The 24970-nt window shown below is 37.3% G+C and overlaps 3 protein-coding genes across 3 annotated transcripts; all 3 read left to right on the top strand.

Annotated features, from left to right (window-relative positions):
• The first annotated feature begins 787 nt into the window (after window positions 1-787).
• On the top strand, window positions 788-3475 carry LOC146454950 (uncharacterized). Its single transcript, XM_085094959.1, has 2 exons — window positions 788-1135; window positions 2657-3475. The coding sequence occupies exons 1-2, from the start codon at window positions 788-790 to the stop codon at window positions 3473-3475; spliced, it is 1167 nt and encodes a 388-aa protein (XP_084951085.1).
• A 5582-nt stretch (window positions 3476-9057) lies between these two features.
• On the top strand, window positions 9058-18383 carry LOC146454949 (uncharacterized). Its single transcript, XM_085094958.1, has 2 exons — window positions 9058-9171; window positions 16996-18383. The coding sequence occupies exons 1-2, from the start codon at window positions 9058-9060 to the stop codon at window positions 17812-17814; spliced, it is 933 nt and encodes a 310-aa protein (XP_084951084.1). The 3' UTR covers window positions 17815-18383.
• Window positions 18384-19956: 1573 nt separating this feature from the next.
• On the top strand, window positions 19957-24924 carry LOC146454948 (uncharacterized). Its single transcript, XM_085094921.1, has 7 exons — window positions 19957-20091; window positions 20695-20781; window positions 21060-21783; window positions 22006-22152; window positions 22508-23225; window positions 23448-23675; window positions 23932-24924. The coding sequence occupies exons 1-7, from the start codon at window positions 19981-19983 to the stop codon at window positions 24230-24232; spliced, it is 2316 nt and encodes a 771-aa protein (XP_084951047.1). The 5' UTR covers window positions 19957-19980; the 3' UTR covers window positions 24233-24924.
• Window positions 24925-24970: the final 46 nt, after the last annotated feature.

Here is a 24970-nt window from a genome sequence, read left to right as displayed (position 1 = left end):
CTTCGCCCAGGTGTATAAATGGGTTTCGGCGACATACTGCTAGGGATGACCCTGCGATGGACTAGCATCCCATTTAGGGGGAAGTAGCAATACTCCTAGATGCTTCATGCTACAGAAATCGGGCTAAGCTCCGGCCGTGTGGGCCACTTTGGCTCTTGTGCGACTTTACCTTTACCTTACTATAAAATATGACTCTAAAACCAGTTGACACCCTGAGTAAATATTCTGGTTGGGTGTTGCTGGCAGTTCTCCACTTATTTATTTGTTTAACGTTTGTGGTAGGGTGAAAAATAACGTGGCACTTATAAAAATAAAATCCTTCACAGTGATCATGAATTTTTTGCTAAACTCAGTTTCCTACTCGGCCTGGAAACAGAAAAAAGAAATTAAATAAAGAGTTAAGTTGTTATCTAATTAAAATATGACGGCAAACCTTTTTTTTATCAATATTTAGAGTGCTAATTCAAATAATTTTTCAAAGACGCTTTATAGTTAATAAAGATTTTTCCAAGCTTTAAAAGTGGTTTTTCAGTTTGTTGGTCATCTTTTGCGATCGGATCTCATCTTCCGATATTTCGCTTCGAAATTCATGCACCCATAGTTTGTTCAACGGCAGGTGAAGTTTATGTTAATAAGACTTTAAAGGCCTTGCCTCCAAGAAACATAAATCTTCTGTATTGTAATTAATATTTTGCATCATACAAGGAAAATGTCAAAATTAATTTTGACTTATCACGGTAACGATCATTTTATGTGCCTCAACGACTGATGAATCCAAAGCTATACCATGGCATTATCAAAGGGTGTTCTTCTCGTTCTATTGCTACTCATTTTGCACGCTCTGAAGTTAGGCACTGCAGATTGTCAGGGGAAATGTGAGCAGAGTAGCGGTACTTTTGGCCAAACAGGAATAAAACATCGTACCATACTGGGTCACAGCTTTAAGAACTTCACCGTCAAGAAAACGTTTGACTGTCATGTGAGATGCTTTGATGAGAGATGCAGGTGCCAAGCATATCAAATGTGGAACAATCGCTGTGAGCTACTAGATGAAGACAGGACTTCAGCTCCAGATGACTTCATCAGTGAAGATGGATACACTTATTTTGATATGGATAATGAGTTTGTGAACCGGGTAAGGGATAGTTAGATCATGGCGCCGACGTTTCTATAAATGAAAAGTCAACGGATGTGTTGTCCAGTTGTAAGTACTGGAGCTTAAGCAACGACGACGGCAACGGCAACGACAACATATGGCTACTAGAAAACGAGATTCTTATTCAAATTGTACGCATGTGCAAGTGAACAAACAAGCAGTTGTTGCAGATTTTGAGTATACATTTTCAAAATATAAAGAAATGAAAAGAGATTTTACTATTACAGAGCATAGAGACGAGAAATTCAAGAATTAACTAGAACGGAACAACAATTATTTCATAATCAGTAATTACTACGAAGTATACACTATTTGTGTGCTTATGCAAAGTTTTAACTAGCTAAACTACACAAAAAGTTCGCCTAAAAAGCCCAGGGCTTAAATCCTCAGTTGAATAATGGGAGGATTTCTTTTATTACACCAAAATATTTAAAAAAGGGTCATTAATTTCCACGCTTTTGTTACCGATTCTGATGAATCTAAGTTAAAACTTTTGCCCATTTCAAAAGCAATATCACAATAGTTAATTATACAGCACTAGCGCTTGCAAAGATGTTTAAAAGTGCTTTCAAATGAAAAAAAATTAAGAAAAACGGCGGAAGAAATGTCATAGGTACAAAAAAAAAAAGAAAAAAGAAAAGAAACAAACAAACAATCGTAAAAGACGGCTGCAATATCGCCTTAACTTCGCCATCACTTGACAACAGTGTTTCGTCAGTAAATATATTATTAAAGTTTTAGAATAAACTTCTCCCACTAACCATGCCTTTGGCGCTCCATAGACGGGCTAGTTGTCTCGTGAACATTGAGCTAAATAACAAAATTCGTTAATTTCATCTGGTGTGAATACTCGCACCTGCAACCCACGCATATTTGAAGTTGGAACGACTTCAAAAAAACAAATGAAAGACAACCCTAAGCTTAAGGTCCGTTTTTTTTTTTTTTTTCTAACTTGCCTTTTTTACATTATGCTAGCAATTAGTGAAGCCAAATATTAAGCATCATTCAAGCATTTTAGTGGTGTTTTAATTTTGTTCTGGAAAATTAATAATTTTAGAAAAAACAAACGCAAAATGAAAAGTAAAATTGAAATCGATTGGAAATAATTGAAACACCAAGCACTAGAGCCTTAACAGCCGAGTGACAGATGCCAGATGTCTGTGTCAGTTGCGTTAGGTTTGAAGACTCAAATTTAAGACGGCGATGTTTATTTGTGTATGTTCTTCTTGAGTCACTTCTCTCTCGTTTCTAGTGTATATACCCTAATTGAACGGCGAAATTTATAAAATATACTATCCATACAAAAGCCTAACAAAAACACTATCTCTTTCGAACTTTTTGTCTATAAAAAAAGAACAAAACGCTCATGCTTTTCCTGTTAATAAAAATTTTCGATTCTTAATTTGATTGATTTACTTGGCCATTGTTCCAATAGTTACTTGTTGCTACCTTAATAATCCCACAGAAACTTATTAAAATGTGTTCCGTCTTATCTTTAAGATTTCAGTGAACAACGCATGCTCAGATCAAACATGCAGTAACCAATGCTGTAACCAGAGTCCGTGCGCCCATGGAGGCACGTGCACTGAGTTATGCAACCACGCCAAACACAAGTTCAACTGCACTTGTACCGCGGAATACTATGGTAAGCTTTGTAAGAACCGTAGACCTACATCTTGTAAGGAGCAACTTGAAAAGGACAGAGGGAGCCAGTCTGGTCTGCATCTTTTGTTTGATTCAACGAGCAAGTCATTGTATGAAGTCTTTTGCGATTACACGTCTGAAAACGGATTCATTTGGAATCTGAGCGAGTGTTTCAGCTTGGCTAACAACCACGAGTTTGCAAACAAGCCATTTTATAAGGACTACCCTGTCGATCAGAATTCCTTTACCTGGAATAAGTTTCGCTTATCGCAATCCCGGATGAACTTCATTGCTAGCCACTCCACGCATGTGCGCGCCACATGTAACTTTAACACTGATGGACTTAATTACACTGATTACTTAAGAGCCAAACTGAGTGATATCGACGTCATGAGTTTGAATTTCGACGGATGCAAAAGGTATAAATACATCAATATCAGGGGCTATAATTGCCATAATTGCACGGCCCACTTTTCTCAAAAAGATTATTGGCACGCACACGTTGACTCCTATTACGGATCTCAGATAGGTTGTCAGTTTAACAGTCCCCACGCAGGCTCTGTGAAGTTACCACGGGGCGAAGATAACTTCGGATGGTACGAAACAGTTAATCATGTACATAGATGTTCAGCAAGCGCTGATTCCACAACGCAGTGGTGGATTGGAGAAGAATAAAGAAGAGGATATTTAGTTTCTGTCTGTTAACAGGCTAAGTGAGAAACTTACCACTTGTTAGAGGCAATAAGTGCAAAATGCTACCATTTGTTGACCATATGTTAGATTCCGAATAGAGCCGTTTAAATAGAATTTAGAATGTGTGAATACCAAGGAAGAACCAGGTGTCTGAGTATCCATTCAATAAGCATGCCCAGCTGAAGAGAAAAGCTTGGTAATTAGTATTAGGCGACGATCTGATCAGAAACTGCGAGGAATGTAATATCCAAGAAATTGTAAATAGTTTAAACTGGCAAATTTGTCTACTTGTTTGAGATAAATAGTTTGTTGCACAAGATCTTACAAAGGGAAACCGGTTTATTTAGCCTCGAGGCTCTTACATTTGACAACGTAATATTGTATTTAATCTTAATTATTATCCAAGTTAGTTACTGTTGTTTGTGTATCTACATGTATCCGGCTGTGATGCATTGAGCAAAATAAATTGTATTGATTGTATTGTATTATTGTATTTAGTGTTAAGACTAATTAGTCTTAACACTCTTTGTTACTTGTAGCCAAAAATACAGGAGGCTTGAAGACTTAACTATTCCTTCTTTTACAAGCTAGGTTTCCTGCGCAAACCAGCTAAGCAGCAATCAGTGCCGTAGTAATAATAATAATAATAATAATAATAATAATAATAATAATAATAACAACAACAACAACAATAAGAAGAATTCGAGGTTGAGCGAATGTGGGGGCTCAAAACAACAACAGTCCCGGTGGTTTTGGGAACCCGTGGCACCATCTAAAGGACATGGAAAACTACACCAACAAAATCTCTGGCAACATCAACATTCATGAACTCCAGAAAATAACTCTTCTTTCTACACAGCCCACCTTCTTAGGCGGGTCCTCTCCATCAAGTAGAAACCCTTTTTGCCTCCCTAAGTCAGATATTATATATCTTATATAATAATAATAATAATAATAATAATAATAATAATAATAATAATAATAATAATAGTAATAATAATAATAATAATAATAATAATAATAATAATAAGAATAATAATAATAATAACCTTTTTTGCTTATTTGTATTCGCATGTTGAGCCACTGCAAATTTCTATTTTCATGTTACTATGTTTTTGTTGAATGCAATGGCGGGAATAGACACGATAATGATGAAAATGAGTATTGGCAATGCTTGGTTTTAGTTCCGCGCTTTGTACGTTGTATCACATATTTAAGTGTTACTTTGAATGGCCAAAAAACATATTTGAATCAATGGATTCGATAAAATAATGGTTCAGTTTTGTTAACAATAACCCTACTAGTGCACAGAAACTAATATTGATTACGTTTGACTGCGAATGACTCGGATAGAAAGGGATAACAACTTGAAAAAATTGACCAGTTTTTCCAATTTCCCAACAACAAAGTGCTTGAGAAAGTACAGAAGTAATAGAGAGTAACCTTTAGGGTAAAATGTTGAGCTTCAACCGCGAAATTTTGTTTACACTGTAAAATGATGAAAAGATAAAAAGTCAACTAGCTACTAGTTTATATAGTAAGCTTTAATTTATGTCATCTTCCTCAAGCCCTTTGTAACATCAAGGATCTTAAACATTTTTTGAAAACAAGCAAGTTAGTCCAATTCACTGTTCATTGTTCTAAAAAAAAGAGCAGCAGGAAAATAAAACAACAGGCAGCGACAAAAATGAACGATGATAACAGAACTGAGCTTAAGTATCATATTATCTAATTCAATTCACAAAAGTAAGCACATGCTTTTGATCGTAGCATTGAGCGTTTAATATAATATAGAGTTGGTCCGTTCTCGATAATTCTCTGTTAAAAGAGTGACAAATATTCACGTCGCTTTCCGCTTATCATTTCGGTGCCGATCCAGCCGTTAAACCAAACAGCGCGTAAGCGACCGCACAAGCTGAATCTGTAAAACGCCGCTGAAGAAGACATTAAAGTCGAAACCGGTCCGGAAAATTGCTTGTTTTGGTTTAGACGGTTGGATTGGCACTCAACCATAAGTACCCATCCTTAATTTCTAGTGCGCAACCGCAAAGGAAGGCTCCGTTACATGAGAAAGAAGTGGGCTGGGCCTTGACACCTTCTTTAGGCAAGACAGTTTCCGTGCAAATTATATAATCGCTTGTCTAGATGGAGCTGTAAGACGTCTGGAAAAGGGGACACCAAATACTTGGACTTCTTCATTTCTAAGCGCGCGCGCATTCTCAAAACAAACAAGAGAAACTCCAGCACACGCGAGATTTTGCAAGATGTATTTCAGTCAAACATCTGTAATTTATTTTTTGTCGGGGATTTAGCTGATGTCCGTATTATCGGGGTGTCCGTAACAGTGAGGTGTAACCTTACCATCCCAGGCAACATACAATAAGGTGATAAAACCATGGATTTATCCCTTCCCAAGGGATAACAAGTTTATTTTGTTTCAACAAGAGAAAACAAAGTACAGGGCTAAAATGAACAAGCCATAAACAATTAATTTATAAGTTCATTGACTACCGTAGCTTAAACCAATTTTAGAACATGTTCACAACTGACGTGACTCATACTTCACGCTTGGCTAGTACAGAAATGTTTTTGTTGTTGTTGTTGTTGTTGTTGTTGTTGTTGTTGTTGGGAGGGAGTGGGGCGGGCGATTACTAAGTTTTGGGGCTTTCAGGGTGGGCGCTTATTCGAAGGTGGGTGGTTAATTGAATAAATACGGTATCTTATACAGGATGTGGCCAGCGTTTCATTTTGTGTTTAGACGCTTTAAAGGTATACTAAACGTTTGCTCTGTTTCTTCCTTCTATTCCTTGTTTATTTAAAATTATGTAATTCCATTATATTCATTTTCCTTTAACGTGTAAGTCTTTTTCTGACAAAACATCCCAAGCTCTGAGCGCCGTGTCACATTTAGTCCAAACTCCTCGCTGGCCCTAGGCGGTAAGAGCGCGGGTATCTATCCACATTTTGGCACCAAAACAGGCTAATCGACATAAACGCCGGCATTAAATATGCGGATATCTCCCGAACATTTAGACGTCAAAATCAATTCTGCTTCCACCAGAATGTCATCTTTCAAAATTTGTCCGAAACGAAACTGCATATCAACCGTGGAGTATTTCGTTGTGGTGCCTGCGAAAGATAACAAAGTAAGTGACAGTCAGTATTTTCCGGCCCGGCATCGGTGCACTGCACACACTCCCTGTTCTATTCTTTGATCCATGGTCGCGGGGAGATCATCCCACCTTTTAGCGATTAAAATTCGTGGTTTGATACCTCTTAGGGTGCTTAAATCTAAAATTACTTTTGTCAAAGGCGTGGTGGTACCTTTTTGGGGGTATTGAAGTGAAAACATGAGAGGAAGTTAATGTCAGTCAATTGATTTGGTACCTCTTATAGGGTAAAAAAAAATGTTGAGACCACGCCTATAAAACATTTCTGGTACCTTTTTTTAAGGGCTCCTTTCAAAATTTCAGACGATCACCGCCGTCACTTTTGATATGGGATTCTCTACCCCAACTCCCCCCTCCCCCACCCCTTGAGGAGGATACTTTGCTTTGGTCTTATTCATAACTAAGAAAAAGAAGAAAATACACTTAAAGTTCACGATCGATTCCTTTTACTTTCCTACCTAGCAAAAGATGAGGAATGTCTCGTCGGTGGACATATTCAAGGAGTAACACTGCAACAGCGAAAAAGGTAAAATTTGCCTTTTTCTGCGGTGGACCTTTGTGTAAACAGCTTTAGTCACGGGCGTTTTAGAGGGCCGGACAAAAGCGCATACGTTTTTCTCAGAAACAATCGTTTCACCTTTGATATCAAAACTTCTATCTGAAAATTATATGCGTGTTTAAAAATATATTTATTTACAGCTCTTGTAACCCATCGAAACAGAAACATATGGTCAGAGAAATTAAAACTTTAATGAAATCTTTTGAGTTAAGAAATAGCTCTATATTTAGAAAAATCGCTTGTCTGTCACGCGCCGTTTTCAATTAGGGTTTTTTTTCGAAATCATTAGGAGATTCATTATTTAAGTAATATCTGCAACACAATTTTATGAAAAGGTACAATTTTCTGAACAAGTTCCAAAAATATTAAGAATGACGGCTTTGTTTGGTTGTTTACTTTTGAATGTTTGTTTCCATTGTTTCAGAAATTGACTTTGACAGTTCCCGCCCGCCCAAAATTTCGCAACTTCCACATCTTTTTGTTTGACAGATGTGAGTGCAAGGAATAATCCGAAAGCATGAAGTTTAAGTTGATTTTCTTCTTTTCTGTGGTCTCTGCGACTGTTACAGTAACAAACACAACATACCGCGACCACGGATCAAAGAATAGAGCAGGGAGTGTCTCACAACATTCCAAGAAGATTGGAAGGTTTCCGCTTCACTCTTACATGAAACAAATTTACTACAATCGAGCTCGAGGCAATAGAAATGGAAGTTTTACGGTTTCAGTACGAAACCAGAAGATTCTCGCTACTTCAATTCGTGGTTTTCAACCAGAAATGAACGGTAGGTTTCCTTTCGCACGTTTAGTAAATAAGGTTGTTGTTCCATTGCCGTTAAGAACCATCGCCATTATCTTGTTAGCTGTGACTTTTTCAATTGGTGTTTATAAATAGGAAATTCACTCCTGAAAAGTTTTATTTTCAAAGTGGGATGAAAATGTACTGTGTTTAATCTGTGTTTCCTCAACCGAGAGTATTACATGTAAATAAAGTTAGCATGCTCTAAAATTGTCGTTTGGATTAAATTAAATCAATGGTCATAATTCGCTCCTCGTTTTACACGGTTGGAAATGTGTCAACATTGGTATTCTGTTTTCCAGCCAATGTGTTTCTTCAGTCATTTGTGTTTAAAATATGTTCTTCGTCAACGTTACTGCAAGCACGGATTTTCTCGGACGAACACGGATGCAAACCTTTCTTTAATTTTCTAATGCGCCATGTTTACACGCCAGATAAGACAGATGTAACGATAAAAAGTAAAAATTTCTGAAAATGTATACAAGAAAGTCGCGAATAGGTATTGAACATTTAGGAAACACAAACTTGTGCATACTTAATCCTAGGCGAGTGCATGTTTATAGGGCCCTGAAACCGGAAAAAGCGGAGCGTTGCCATTTTAAATGAATGTCGGTGTTCTCCAACACGTCTTTAACATATCTACGACAGCATCTTTCATGGAAGCAAGATTTGCTTCTAAAAAAGGCAAAACATTTACAATTTCTTTCCACAAAACATGTGGGAAGGACTTAAATTGGGAATATTTTGGAAGGCTATGTTGCCTATGAAAAAATGAAACATTTCAATCTCACAAAAATATTCTGTGATGCATCCATAGGAGATCGGAAAATAATTGTTGTCACATATTTTATTATCTTTCGCAGGCACCAGCAGAAAATACTCCACGGTGGATATGCAGTTTCGTTTCGGACAAATTTTGCAAGATGACATTGCGGTGGAAGCAGAATTGATTTTGACGTCTAAACGTTCGCGAGTGAGCCGCAAATTTCATGTCAGCGTATATGCTGATCAGCCTGTTTCAGCGCCAAACGACAAGATGTGGATAGATTCCCGCGCTTTGCCGCGGAGAGCCAATGTGGAGTTTGGACTAAATGTGACACCTGTGCTGAGAGCTTGGAGTCTTTTGTCAGAAAGGGTTTACACTTTTAAGGTAATTTAACTTAATGGGATTACAAAATTTTAAATAAACAAGCAAAAGAAGGAAGAAACAGACTGAATGTTTAGTGTTTCTGGAAGGGTCTAGGCAGTCATCAAAGCTATTTTAATTAGCTCTTTTACTTGAGCTTTGAGTTGAGAGGCTGTGAAGAAGTATGGTACGTTTTCTTAACAGCATCTAACGGCTTCAGAGTGCCATGACTTACTATAGTTTCCTTGAAGCAGTAAAATAATTGAGATGATTTTTGGGCATTGGAAATTTAAGGGAAAGTTTGCAAATTCTTTGAGTGAATAGTGCACATGAAGGTCAGAATCTGCAATTCAAAGCTACCGAAGTCAAACACGTTTGTGTGAGAGTGTTGATAGCCTTGATACCAGTTTCCATAAATGTTTAGGGCTGGGGTGGGAGGGGGTCTAGGCTGCACCCTCCCACCCCGGCAACCCCCCTCCCCCACCCCCACCCACACACATTATTATGGAGAATTATGAAGAAATCATAATTTTTTAATTTTTATTTTTAGGGGAAAACTGGTATGGTATTTTGGGCAGCGAATTTTTATCATAACAATTACACATAATTATTATGATGAAAATCCGCTACCCAAATGCCATACCAATAAAGAGTAAAAAACCAACCGTACGCTTTGTAAAGAAGAAAAAAGGATCGAAGCCACACTTGTTTACTGATAAAAGAGCACGTAGAACTTATCAATTATTTTCAATCCACCCAAAAGTGGTACTGAGTTTAGCCTGCACCCTACGATCTGATAAAAGTAAATATCAGATATGCTGTTGACAGAAACTTAACAACAACAACAACAAAAAAAATACTTAAGGAAAGAAATGTCCACAGAGAAAAAAGAGTTGACTTGCCAAACAAAAATTTAGAAAAAAATATTGAAAAACGGCCACTAGCATCAGGGCCCAGTTGTTCAAAGCCAGGTTAAGCTTATCCTGGATTAACGTGAACTTTGATTCGAGTTTAATACCTAATCAATAAAGATTCTTCCAAAAGATTTTTGTCATTCAATATAGACTTAGACTTCTCTTTACCTTTAGCTTGACATCAGCCTTTAAACCCGTTTTTAACGAGCGTGATGAAGACCTTGATTAACTTCTAATCGTGGATTAGCGTTAATCGGTTTTCGAACAACCAAGCCCAGGTCTGTTGATAATTTTTGACCAACTTAAAGACTGTACAAACCATCTATGACAACCATGAAGACATAATTCAGTTTCTATTCTCCAAGTAAAAAAATAATAACCGAAATAATTTCATGCATAGGTCGCAGACTAATAATAATCAAAGATTAGGGAGTGCGTTCGATGATCTCGATCCCAGGCTCCCTCTCTCTCTTTTGCCAAGTTGGTGCTGATGTCATTTGCGGGGCCAGATACACATTCCAAAATCTATTCGTTCATCCGTTGATCGATGTCTTTCGAATCCCATTCAAGCTTGATTTTATTTTAAAGTTTTCTGTTTGAAACTGCTTAAGTAGCGTAAATAATTGCGAGGGTCTCTCTTCTATTTAATCTGATCTGCAGTCCAAATATATGTTTGTATTCACCTTTTCACTTTGTTGAAGTCAGCTTCACTCAAGCGTCATAAAAAATGGACATAACGACACAAAGAAAGCATCACTGCGGTTTTTCTTCATGTCGTTATGGAAAGTTCATTATGTTTCTGTTATATCGTCAAGTTGTTTACACTTGTGACAAAACATTAGCATGAATGTTTTTTGTTGTTGTTGTTTTTCCTTGGGCGTTATGTTGCTTGGTACGAACAGACTTCGTACAATACGTACGTGATGAACTGTTGTCGTCTATCCCAGTCCCAATTAAAGCCTTAATCGTGAGTTTTGTGTTAAAAGTATCTACTAGCTACAATAGTATCGATGAGAAGTTGGTCTATGGAGTTTGTTCTTAGGATAACGAGGTCGCTTCTTTAGCAAAACGATTTGTTGAGTTCACATGTAAAAAAGAAGTGATTAGGGAAAAGAAATGTGTTCAAAGGTTTGGAAGTAAACAAGTCAATAAACTAAATGAGTTACGTTTAGGGTGACATGAAGGGAAAGTGTGACTGCAAGGGATTTTTTTAAGGTAATTTAACTTTGCGAGTAAGATACTTCTTGAATTTAGTTTTTTTCTTATTCTTATCGAATACGCTAAAATTGTTGCTTTTTAAGAATCTTTGACACGTACAATAACAAAGAAAGCCAAGCCAGACATACAAGAATAAAGTGTAGATGTTTATCTTATTTACTTCGCTTTTTGTTGTTGTTTGTTTTCTGTCCTGTTTGTTTATTTTTCCTGAGCAATATACCTAGCACGCTGTGTATAATTAAACCCTTTTACTTAAGATAGGTTATTAAATTAAAATGGACACTTTGCCAGGTCGTACGTGGAAAGAAAGAAACTTTCGTCCACAACTAATTAATCCAGTATTGCTCTGCCATTCCGGGGGAAAGGAGGGGGATGGGGGGGGGGGGGGGGGCAGTGGACTCGGAATTTTTGGTACGGGGTGTGTGGCTCGGTTTTCCAAACCATGATCCTATTCCAGACCAAAGTATGTAATTTAAAATACAGACCCATTTTCATTCTTTCAGACCAAGCTGTTTCAAATCGATACCCTATTTTAGACACAACCGCTTCAAACCCATATACCTCACATACCTATGTAGCTTATATAGGGAAATAAACACCTCCCCCCCCCCCCCCCCCCCCCCCGCTTTTACCCTCCACACAACCAAGTGGGGTCTGCAATATTTAAACCAACACTTCAATGTTGGGCCAGCTGAGGTACCTTCTTCGCTTAGACATTGCTTAACGTTCGTTTTCCGTAAGTTGGGAAATAATGTGATGCTTATTAAAATAAGATCATTGAATTTCAAAGTATTAATGAATCAATATTTTGCTCGACTCAGTTTCCTACTTGACTTGGAAACAAAAAAAGAGAGAAAAATATGGCGACAAACGTTATCTCATTATTTAGAGCGTTAACTTTACTTTAATTGTTCAACAACGTTTAAACCGCTCTAAAAAAAAAAGGCATGAAAAAATGCTTCTTGCTATTCGTTGGACATTCATTGTTACTTAACTTTTTGCCGCCCCTGAAGAAGGTTAGTATTGTCTAACCGAAATATTGGGCAATAAAGTTATTTTAGCTGTCCGATCAGCTTTGCATTTAATTTTACATTCATTGTTACGTTGGATGTTTTTTTCCCCGAAGTTTTACAGCGGTTACCAATAACACGCGACCTACTGTCTTCAAAAGGGTTGGATATAGTTACGTTTTAGTGGACGTCAAAAAAAGAAAAGCCGTTGAAATTATTTTGAATGCTGGCTAGATTCCAAGGTAACCCGGCAGGAAACTAAGAATTTTACCTCGCTAAGAGAAGGTAAACTTTATTTAAATTGCCAGATCAAGGGAAAATGAAAGGTGTTTTTAAATCAAAAATTTTAATTTTCACAGCTGCACGTGATAATTTGCCCACTTGCACAAGTCGCTGATTTTGCAAAATTATTAGGGGGCTTCACACTAGAGCTTGTAAGTATAATCTAAGTGCACTTGAAACCTACTTTGAGTGTGAAGGGGTAAAACCTACCAACTTGAACTTTACTTAGTGACCATGGAAACTTTCGCAGTTCAAAGAAGCCGAAGTACGCCGCCAAGTATGGCCAACACCACACTTGAGAACGTACTTGACCAATAGGGAAAGGGAAACCAATTGAAAGCCACGTGCTGCGGTGCCAGGACAGATAAACATTTTGCCGTGAACTAAAATTAATTAAAAAAAAAAAATCAAAATGGATGGTTGGAGATACGCCTCGCAGTTTGAGGACTCCATGGAACAGTCTTTTTTGTAAGTAAACATGAAAAAGAAGGAAAGCCGATTTAAACTTACGATCTTATTTGAATTTCATCTTTACGGACAGCCTGAACCATTGATTTTCAGTTCAGAAGATGTCGCCTGTTCTTTTGTTTTGTCGCCAAGTACTCGTAAACAATGAAGTACCTATGCATTTCCTGTAATGTTAAAACTCTCTGAGTTAAAATTAAAGACAAAATAAAGAGTAAACAACACAAAACGTTTTTCCGTTGTAAAGGCTTCATGATTTTCCGGCGAGCGGTCGCATTTCTGATTTTACCGCGAACGATGATTGACAGCTTGTGCTTCAAGTGTATGCTTTGTCACCAGGTGTGAAGCCAAGATTTCTAAAGTGCGACTTGAGATTTTCAAGTGCACTTGAATCAAGTGCTTACTTGAAACTAACTTAGCTTGTAGTGTGAAGCCAACAATTACCGTAGCGACTTTTTTTTTTTCTTTTTTTTAATACGGCTCCATCTAAACCGAATGCCCCTTCTTTTAGATAAACTGGCCTGGAAATCAACTTTTATAAAGTTTACCATGTATAAGCGGATAAAACTGCCAATTTCTTTGTTCAGTTGCCTTCAAATGTTCTCAGAATTCAAAATAATTTCAATGGCTTTTCTATGATTGACGTCCACCAAAATGCAACTTTATCGGAGTTTTTTGAAAGCGATAGGTCGCGTGTTATGGTAACCGCTTTAACAGCTGGCATTTTGCTGTCGTTTGTGGTTAACTCGATTGATTCTGCGTTCGGAAATTTCGCTTCGAATTTCATGTTATGTCATCACAGGTCACCAAAGCGTATGTGACACAGGTCACCATGCAAGCGTGATTTAAGAGTTTGTATGGAGTTAAAATTAAATCGAAATTTAGACAACAATATTCCCACAAAACCCACGATACAGAACTGGTACAGAACTGTACTTAGCCGGGAGGGGGTGTGTGTGGTTTGTTACGTGCCAAAGGCTTCCCATGGATTTCCCCGGCTGGGCACATTTTAGTACTCGTGCCTAGGTTTGAACGTGAGTTTGTTCCAACATTCCAGCGACACGGCCATGTCGGCGGCAAAAATGGCACCCGATTTGAAATGAACTTTGTTTTCAACGAAGGCCTGTGTCTCAATAAATGAACTCCTCCGTAAATGAGCTACCCAGGAGGGACCGCACATCATCCTTCTTGCCATATGGAGAGAAAGTTAAGCGAGTGCTTAAGTTTCAAGCAAATTTTAGCGAGGTTTTCGAAGCGCTCTCCTAAAATGACGGGCCAAATTTTATTCAAATTCGGCTTTTAGTTTCCTACCTTGTCATTAACATAATACAGTGATGCACGTGGACCAGCTGCTGAGAGATAAACCGCTCTAAACAGCGTTTAGAAGCACTGAGAAGCATTGAAAACACAGCAAAACACACCGGGTAAGCTTTTTCAGACTTAATTATATTTATCGTGGGTTTTGTGGGAATATTGTTGTCTAAATTTCGATTTAATTTTAACTCCATACAAACTCTTAAATCACGCTTGCATGGTGACCTATGTCACATACGCTTTGGTGACCTGTGATTTAACAATTAGATTATGAGTTCGAAATTTCTATCGCGTGTTTGCCCTCATCAACTATCACGCGATAGAAATCTAATTGTTTTAGTAAAAATCTAATAGTCGTTCAAAACTTAAAAACAAGCTAAGACAGGTTCTAAACACCAATGAAATACCAGTTGAGCCTTCGCGCGACTTAACGTGATATCTTCACACCCGAAAAGATCGCCGCTGCTATGGTTACATGATAAACCGCACCTTTGCAATGATTTGGTATATCGTTGGTGTTTATATAATAAACAGAACATTACATGGCCGCTTGGAGGTACAAAATTTCTCTTCTCGTGTTGAAAAATATTTTACTCGTTCGCAGCGCTCACTGGTGAGATATTTTTCAACAATTGAAGAAAAATTTCGTATCTCCGCGCGGTCATGTAATATCCTCTATAAATAAGTCACGCCAGGCACTACTTACTCAACTCACTGTCTATTTTTAAAATAAATAGATCCCAAGTTGCCGTGCGCCTGTTCAGTAATAGATCACAGGTGACGTCAAAATGTGAAAGGAACAACACGAGTTGGAGGCGAGTGTGTCACTGATGTTCTTACCGCAATTTGACGTCTTCGGTGATTTATTACGGAACAGCCGGACGGCAACTTGGAATCTATTTGTTTTATACAATTAACAGAAAGGAAACATGACAAACTTGCCTCGCAGCGCTTGACTGTTCGATTTGTGCCAGTTCAGGCATTTTCAAAGTCACCAACGCTACTTTCTGTGTCGGCTTCTTCTTTTCTTTTTTATCGTACTTGTAAACAGCTGCTTCCTCTAACTTTTTTCCGAGGCCTTCGCTTACTCAAAGCAGGATAATCGAGTAAATATTTTCAAAACTGTGAGTCTTTTCGTTGTGATAACATCTGCTTTGGAGATTTGTTTCGGGCAATTTTGTTTCAGGCAATTTTGTTTTAGGCAATTTCAAATAGACAAGAACACTTTCGCCTTGGCTTTTTCTTTTTCTTGTTTGTAAACAGCTCCTACTAACCTTTTCTAGAGGCCTTCACTTGCTCAATTCGAAATAATCTCGCAAACATTTTCAAAACCGCGCGCCATGTTGGACAAAGCAAAGAAAACAATTTTCCCGTGACGTCATCCATGTCTGTACTCTTATAGATCATAGGCAACGACCAATCACAGCGCGCATAGTATTCATTGCATTTTATAAAACAGAATAGATAGTGAGTAGCGTAGCCATATAAGAGAGCAGCATTAGTGATAGAACACTAGTAGATTTATATTAAGAGATGATAGATCGCCAACGAGGCGCGTAGCGCCGAGTTGGCTATAATCATGTCATATCCAACAAGCGCGCTATTGGAATAATAGTTTTTTTTTTTTAAAACTATTAAGAAATATTGCTAGATCTTGCTGATTTGCAAGTACAACCAGAAGATAATTTAATGGCCGCTATTTCTCGGGCATGGTATAATGGTTCATATACCATGACCGCTGAGCCTATCAAATGTCTGGAATTGCATTATACAATGATCCAGATTTTAATCACAAGTGTTATTTGGTCATTTTACTCGCGTTTTTTTGTTTCTTTTTTTTTTTCTGTAAAATTAATTGTTTCGAGGAAACAAAAGCAAAAGGAAAACTGAACTTGAAATAGATTTGAAAAAATTCAAATGTCAAGCAACTCGAGCCCTAATCAGCCGAGTGACATATCTGGGGTGTTCAGTCACGAAAGACTGAAGGCATGTTTGTTTGAGTATGTTGCTGGCACATCATATTTATGTCGTTCTAGAGTTAAAACCTTAAATAGACCTGTGAATGTATAAAATCATGAACATGTGTAAAATGAGCATTATACAACCCTTTGGGTGACTTCTTGGGTTAACCGAGCATCTCAGTGGACTGACAAATAAGCTAAAGCATGTCAATGGGGAACCAAAACCATAATCTATAAAAGCCTAATACATGTCCAAATGCATACTTTTCCTATTAATTACAAAAATTATTAATAATTTGTAAACCTTTTGACCTATCAAATAGTCGATAAAACATCACGTGCAATGGTTTTAAATCCCGATAAAACCTCGTCCTAATTAGTATGTGGTGTTTAATGCTTTTCCCGTATGCTAATTTCCAACGTTCACAAAAGCATCTTTGTTTGCTTTTCCAGGAATATTTTTGAAGCCGTTCAATAAATTCGCAGCACGTGTTTTATTGGGTCTAAAGCCACTCGGCTGCACCTCGTGGTTATAAATCCCAATGAACCACTGCTGCTCGTATTTTAAACATTTAGCGACTTCTCACTTGATTCATTTACTTGACCATCATCCCTATGGCTACTTGTTGGTGTCTTAATTATGTCACAGAAACTAATTAAAATGTGTTCCGTATTATCTTTAAGATTTCAGTGAACAACGCATGCTCAGATCAAACATGCAGTAACCAATGCTGTAACCAGAGTCCGTGCGCCAATGGAGGCACGTGCACTGAGCTATGCGACCACGCCAAACACAAGTTCAACTGCACTTGTACTGCGGAATACTATGGTAAGCTTTGTAAGAAACGAAGACCTACATCTTGTAAGGATCAACTTGAAAAGTACAGAGGGAGCCAGTCTGGTCTGTATCTTTTGTTTGATTCAACGAGCAAGTCATTGTATGAAGTATTTTGCGATTACACGTCTGAAAACGGATTCATTTGGAATCTGATCGAGTCTTTCAGCTTGACTAACAACCACGAGTTTGCAAAAAAGCCATTTTATGAAGACTACCCTGTCAATCAGAATTCCTTTACCTGTAATAAGTTTCGCTTATCGCAGTTACGGATGAAATCCATAGCTAGCCACTCCACGCATGTGCGCGCCACATGTAACTTTAACACTGATGGACTTAATTACACTGATTACTTAAGAGCCAAACTGAGTGATATCGACGTCATGAGTTTGAATTTCGACGGATGCAAAAAGTATGAATACATCAATATCAGAGGCTATAATTGCCATAATTGCACGGCCCACTTTGTTCAAAGAGATAACTGGCACGCACACGTTGACTCCTATCACGGATCTCAGATGGGTTGTCAGTTTAACAGTCCCTACGCAGGCTCTGTGAAGTTACCACGGGGCGAAGATAACTTCGGATGGTACGAAACAGTTAATCAGGTACATAGATGTTCAGCAAGCGCTGATTCCACAACGCAGTGGTGGATTGGAGAAGAATAAAGAAGAGGATATTTAGTTTCTGTCTGTTAACAGGCTAAGTGAGAAACTTAGAGGCAATAAGCGCAAAATGCTACTATTTGTTGACCACATGTTAGATTCCGAATAGAGCCGTTTAAATAGAATTTAGAATGCAGAAATACCAAGGAAGAACCAGGTGTCTGAGTATCCATTCTATAAGCATGCCCAGCTGAAGAGAAAAGCTTGGTAATTAGTGTTAGGCGAGGATCTGATCAGAAACTGCGAGGAATGCAATATCCAAGAAATTGTAAATAGTTTAAATTGGCAAATTTGTCTGTTTTTTTGAGGTAAATAGTTTGTTGCACAAGATCTTACAAAGGGAAACCGGTTTATTTAGCCTCGAGGCTCTTACATTCGACAACATAATATTGTATTTAATCTTAATTATTATCCAAGTTAGTTACAGTTGTTTGTGTATCTACATGTATCTGTGATGCATTAAGAAAAATAAATTGTATTGACTGTATTGTATTATTGTATTTAGCGTTAAGACTAATTAGTCTTAACACTCTTTGTTACTTGTAGCCAAAAATGCAGGAGGAAGAACCAGGACAACCAGCTAAGCAGCAACCAGTGCTGTAGTAGTAGTAATAGTAATTAATAATAATAATAATAATAATAATAATAATAATAATAATAATAATAATAATAATAATGATGATTTAGAAATACATGAAACAAGAAATATGAGTGATAGGAACCGACGTCTCGGTGCATCTTGCGCCATTATCAAGGTTACATAATTAATGATAAAAAGCGGTTTGTAAAAAGGCTAAGTTGAAGCGAATTTGCATAACATAGTGGCAAGCTAATTACTTAAATACTTTAGCACGAAGAGAATCGGACTGCACATTCAATGTTGGTTTAAGCTCTTGAATATACATCATTTCATTAACAAGGCAGTCAAATTTGTTCATGCATTTCTTGATTACATTGAAGCGTGCTAAGTAATTGTTCATTGTTAATGAAATAATGTATATTCAAGAGCTTAAACCAACATTGAATGTGCAGTCCGATTCTCTTCGTGCTAAAGTATTTAAGTAATTAGCTTGCCACTATGTTATGCAAATTCGCTTCAACTTAGCCTTTTTACAAACCGCTTTTTATCATTAATTATGTAACCTTGATAATGGCGCAAGATGCACCGAAACGTCGGTTCCTATCACTCATATTTCTTGTTTCAATAATAATAATAATAATAATAATAATAATAATAATAATAATAATAATAATAATAATAATAATAATAAAAACAACAACAACAACAACAACAACAACAACAACAATAATAAGAAATCGAGGTTGAGCGAATGTGGGGGCTTAAAACAACAACAGTCCCGGTGGTTTTGGGAACCCGTGGCACCATCAAAAGGACATGGAAAACTACACCAACAAAATCCCTGGCAACATCAACATTCATGAACTCCAGAAAATAACTCTTCTTTCTACAGCCCTCCTTCTTAGGCGTGTCCTCTCCATCAAGTAGAAACCCTTTTGGCGTCCCTAAGTCAGATATTATATATCTTATATAATAATAATAATAATAATAATAATAATAATAATAATAATAATAATAATAATAATAATAATAATAATAATAATTATAATAATAATAATAATAATAATAATAATAATAATAGTAATAACCTTTTTTGCGAATTTGTATTCGCATGTTGAGCTTTCAGTAAGCCACTGCAAATTTTTATTTTCATGTTACTATGTTTTTGTTGAATACAATGGCGGGAATAGACACGATAATGATGAAAATGATTATTGACAATGCTTGGTTTTAGTTCCGCGCTTTGTACGTTGTATCACATATTTAAGTGCTACTTTGAATGGCCAAAAAACATATTTGAATCAGTGGAATGGTTCAGTTTTGTTAACAATAACCCTACTAGTGCACAGAAACTAATATTAATTATGTTTGACTGCGAATGACTCGGATAGAAAGGGATAACAACTTTAAAAAATTGGCCAGTTTTTCCAAGTTCCCAACAACAAAGTGCTTGGGAAAGTACAGAAGTAATAGAGAGTAACCTTTAGGGTGAAATGTTGAGCTACAGCAGCTACAGTTTTCATTTTTGTCAAACCATCTTGCTTATCTTAGTATCTCTGTCTCAGATAACTGAGCCACTTGACTTCAAGATGTGGCAGGAAACTATGGATGCTGAATTTGGGAGTGGTAAATTTAAACGGCTTTTTCGTGGACCAATGTGGAGTGGATGTGATAGACAAGATGTTGGGGATCCTAGAAAGGTAAACATCAAGAGAATTAATGATTATGCTAACTTTGCTTGTACAGCTGCTGTGCAGTAGTTAGAGAAAACTATGTTACAAAGCAGTGTAAGTGGTGGCTCTCATTATGTTAATTTAGTGTGAATAGGCCCGGCTACAACATCATGGCTGATTACTCTTTTCAAAGAGTCGTGACTTTGTAATGTCCCCTGATAGTTAAGTATGGGAGGTGTTGTCCTAGAAATTGACAGTCTTAACATCACTGGCTAGTAAGCACAGTCAGCATGAACTTACCATGTATTTGTAATTTGACTGTACTTACCAGGTGATTGTTAATTGAAATGCTCATGTTTGTTATTCATTACTAAACGGTCATTTTATTGTCGAAGTTTGCCCTAAGAGAAATAAAAAACTCATCGAGAGGGTTCACTTCAGTTCGGCTCACTTTGGTTATTATACTGTGCAGTTCAGATGCAGCTCATGATAATATTATTTCATCACTTATAATTTCAACATTCACTTGATTTTAATTGTTGGAACCTGGGAATGGAATTTTCCACTTCTGGGTGATTTGATTATAATTATGCATGAGTTTTTGTTCTTCTCTTTTATATTACCATGTAGGCCAGAGTTAACATTCCTTGTGTGAGCACGCAGACTCAAAATAAGAATGCCCAGAAGTCACCATTTACCACCAAACCTGAAATCCAGGTAAAGTTTTCTCAAGGGATCAAGTTTTTCTTTTTGTTTTTGTTAACATTCTGTCAATTTTCTGCTCCAGTTTTAAAGAATTAATTAAGTGAAGGGTATTTGTAGAACAACAATTGTGCATAAATTATACGTCCTTAAAAGAATTATCGAATCATGATTATTCCTTGAAATACCATTTAATAAATGTAATTATTTACATGGTTACTTATTCAGATCCATAATTTATTTAGCAGTTTAGTTTATTACCAACTATCACTTGCCTTTTTTTTCAAATGCAGACAACAGCAATTAAAGAACTAAAGAGGTGTAACCCTGAAGGGAGGTTTTGGATCAAAGCAGATGGTACGGACATAAAGCCAGCCTTACTAGAGTCCTTACGTCAGGAATGGAATGGTGATGTTAATATGCAAGATGGAAAATTAGAGGCACTCAGACTTGCCTACGATCAACGTTGTTCTGTGGGTAGTAAATGGAAGAGTTCAAAAGCCATTGAACGAAATGAATTGTTGTCATCCTTGACAGCAGAATTAGACAAACTTGAAACTGATCGCCAATTTCTTGCCCAGGGCTTGCAAAGTGCTGTAGAGACCTTCCAGCTTAAGATAAACAGCCCCAGCACTCCTTTGGAGACTCTTAAATCATTAAACTGGGACATTTTTGAATACAAGACTCTCCTTGAACAAGCTACTGTATTTTATCAGAATTTTGAGGTATCCCTTGGGAATCTACACCCAATGCAAGAAAGACCAGTGGGACCCATTTTGCATAGTGTCAAGAAAGAATGTGATGCCTATCTGCAATACCTTCGAAATTTGTTCAAGAAGAAACGTGTTTGTGCTACGCATGTCCTGGTATTCATGATTGCTGATGAACGTCGCAACCGGAAGCCATATGCTATTCCTATCCAGTATGTCCCATATTGTTCTATGAGAGACCAGGAAGTGAGGGATTTCACAAAAAAGATCAAAGAAGCAATGGTTAACGAGGATCTCAGAGTGGTTGGTAAGTAATTTTCCTTCAACAAGAAGAATAATAGCAATTATCAGGAGGGAATAGCACTGAATATTCATTTATATAACAAATAAACAAATTATAGAACTATTTTGATTAGTATGTGGCAGTCACTGAGGATAACAGGCTACTACTCAGGAAGTAAGTATGTGTAACTGTTAAATCTACATCTGCTTTTGTAAACCTATCTAAATTATTTGCTTTGCTCAACAGGTACAAGTACTGATGGTGAATTTGAACAGCTACGTCGAATTGGGGAAACGCGTCCATTGCACATTTGGCAGCTGGCACACTATGCACGTGACAGTGTAGGAAAGACGAGTAGAAGGACACTTCTTCAAATGCTGGAAATGAATGGAGGTATAGTTTCTTTGTATCTTAGAAGAAAAGAAAAGCTGATTAGCTCAAAAAGTAGCAGGCTCACCTTTGACATCATTGGCTTTATTTTCAGAGTGCAAAATATATTGTTTTACTTTCTATATGGAGGTACAAAGGAAATATTACATATTATGCCATGGTTTTTAAGAAGGTCTTAAAAATTGTGAACTCTGAGTGGCATTTATATAATATTATTGTAATAATTTATTATAAAAACATTCCACTTAAAAAGAATTTGACATAGTAACACCAAACATTATTTTAATATTTAGTCAGCTTCATTGTGGAAAAGGAAAAGACTAATTTCCATTTTTACTGTCTTGATCTTCTTTTATAGTTGATGCTGCTGGTCAGCCCATTGTTGCACGTCCAAATGCAGCGATACCCAGTGAAGTTATAATGCAACTTGCAGACCTCAGAACTAACCAGGGAATGAGCCTTGAAGATGCTATAACATACATCCGGGGTGGGCTGGTTCCAGCAGGGTACACACCTCATCCATTTAGAAGAGATACACCAGAAAGTTTATTGGATAAATTACGGTCAGTAGTTGCAACTTACCAATTCCGAGCTGATGTGAGGTACTGGAAAGAACGTGGGGTTGACTTTTCAAAGTATGTGTACGTTCCTGAGGTTGACCCAATTACTGGTGAAACACACCATGAACGAGCAGACCACAACCACCTACTGAAACGGATGGCTAAGCACACCAGAGATGGGGGTAACCAAGATCTTACCTATGAGCGGTTTGATGAAGCCATGCGTGATCCAAAAACTGGCTTAACTCATGCTGCCTTGGTAGGAACTCGCAAACAGTCAGTACCAGATTCAGAGAAATTGTTGTCTTTCCATGTGGCAAAGTTTTTCAGAGAAAAACACTACTTCCCCGAGGCTGAATATGTGGAAACTATTGCAAAGTGGCACGAGGCCTCAGATGGTCGTGGTATCTCCCAACTCCAGCGTTGTCGGCAAAACTACCGCATGCTGAATTATATTCTGGACGAATGGATTCCATGGCACAGGGACCATGACCTCTCTACCATGGACATCAATAAGTATTAAAACATCATTTTCATTAATAATAGTCTTAATGTTATAATATTTAGTGTTGATTGAGTCATTATTTGTTGACCTAGTGTCTCATCCAATTATTATTAGTTTGTTATTTGATATGGGTAAAAAGCATATTTCATTGCCAGATAATATTATTGTAAAATAATTTATAATCACATTTAGTTTCGCAGAAATTATCCTTTTTATTTTCTTTTTTTAAACAGACCCATAAATGGCATCAGAGGGTTTTCCAGAGAAACTGTTGTTGAAGTTACCACAAATATCGAAAGCCAGGAGTTTCGGCGTCGACAAAATGCTGAGATTGGCTTTGAGGAAAATCCACGTGGTTCATCAACAGATGACCTGGAATGTTTCTTCAGCATGTGCCATGGCTGGCTAGGCCCAGTTTTCACACTAAAAGAATTTAAGACGAAGTGGAGGAAAATTGTGCGGTAAGTTCTGAAAGTGTAATCAAAAGTAAAATTACAATCCTGACGCTTATGAATTTTCCTATCAGGTCAATTAACATTTTATTTGTCACTGGTGTGCCAGGTACTTTAACCATCCTGGCTTTTAAGCTAGTAGAAAGGGGAAGTAGATTTTGAGAAAATCATTTCAGGAGCATAACATTAGACACCCTTTAACAACCCAAATTGTTTTTTATGTTTTGTAAGGTTGTTTTAACAGTTTCTGCTTTGATCTTTTCAGTGAGTTCTCAAAACGGATGGACCCTGAACTGCCTTTCTTCTGCCACACCCTGAATGAGAGGTTTTCAACTGACCTATTACCATCATTTGACGAAGCTCCTATAGGATGTAATGAGAGCGGTGGTGACAATGATGACGAAACAGACTCTAGAAACCCATTTCGTCTTCACCGACTCATCAGAAATACCAGGGTAGACAGTTCGATTTTTGCTGCAGGAAGATCTTTCTTGCCAGCAAGAAACAGGGTGTCGACCAGGCAACGATTTCACCGTTTCGATATCGGTTTGCCCCCACTTTTGTAATACCGTATTTTCTCGATCAAATGCCAGGTCCCAAATAAGCGCCAGGCCTCCGAATTGGAGTTATAAACACTGAACCCCCTTAAGCATTTTACTCAAGGTATTGTGGCTGTATATGTAATGGAAAAAAACCCTTTGTAATAACAACCGCTTTCAAATAAACTGCTGAACACCTCGTCTACAAAGCCAAGTTTCATTTGAACACTGGGGGCGTTTAATCAAGAAAATACGGTAAACTTAGCACAATGTTTATACAATCAATACATCTATTTCATGAATTTTTTTGGATGTTTCCTTGAGAACCTTGTTGGGGTTAGCAGTGTTCTAGATAAGAGAGGGATCTCAGGTCAAAAACCCAAGAAGCCTGGCTTCCTAACCCGACAAAATGAATGGCAAACTTAAGAAAATTTAAAGAGAACCAGAGCTATTGACCCCTCATAATTCTTCATCGACTCTCTGATTTTGAAAGTTATCTGGAACACTGGGTTAGTAGTAGCTGGAATGAATTGATGCATGAACATATGAAGATTTGGAGAGACATCTATTGATCCTTTTCAATAATTTATTATCATTTACAGTGTTACAAAACAACTGTCAGTGATCTCATTAACCAGTACATTTTATCTTGATGACAGTTTTGAGACACTAAATAATAATCTGTTTCCAGTACGTATTAAAAAGCTGATTACAGATGATTACGTTTACTATGTATTGATTTTCAACTGGCACCCCCTCCCCCCC

This window comes from Pavona decussata, unplaced genomic scaffold, assembly GCF_977016875.1.
Source record: "Pavona decussata unplaced genomic scaffold, jaPavDecu1.1 SCAFFOLD_297, whole genome shotgun sequence".
NCBI classification, from domain to species: Eukaryota; Metazoa; Cnidaria; class Anthozoa; order Scleractinia; family Agariciidae; genus Pavona; species Pavona decussata.
This window is presented reverse-complemented; position numbering and strand designations above follow the sequence as displayed.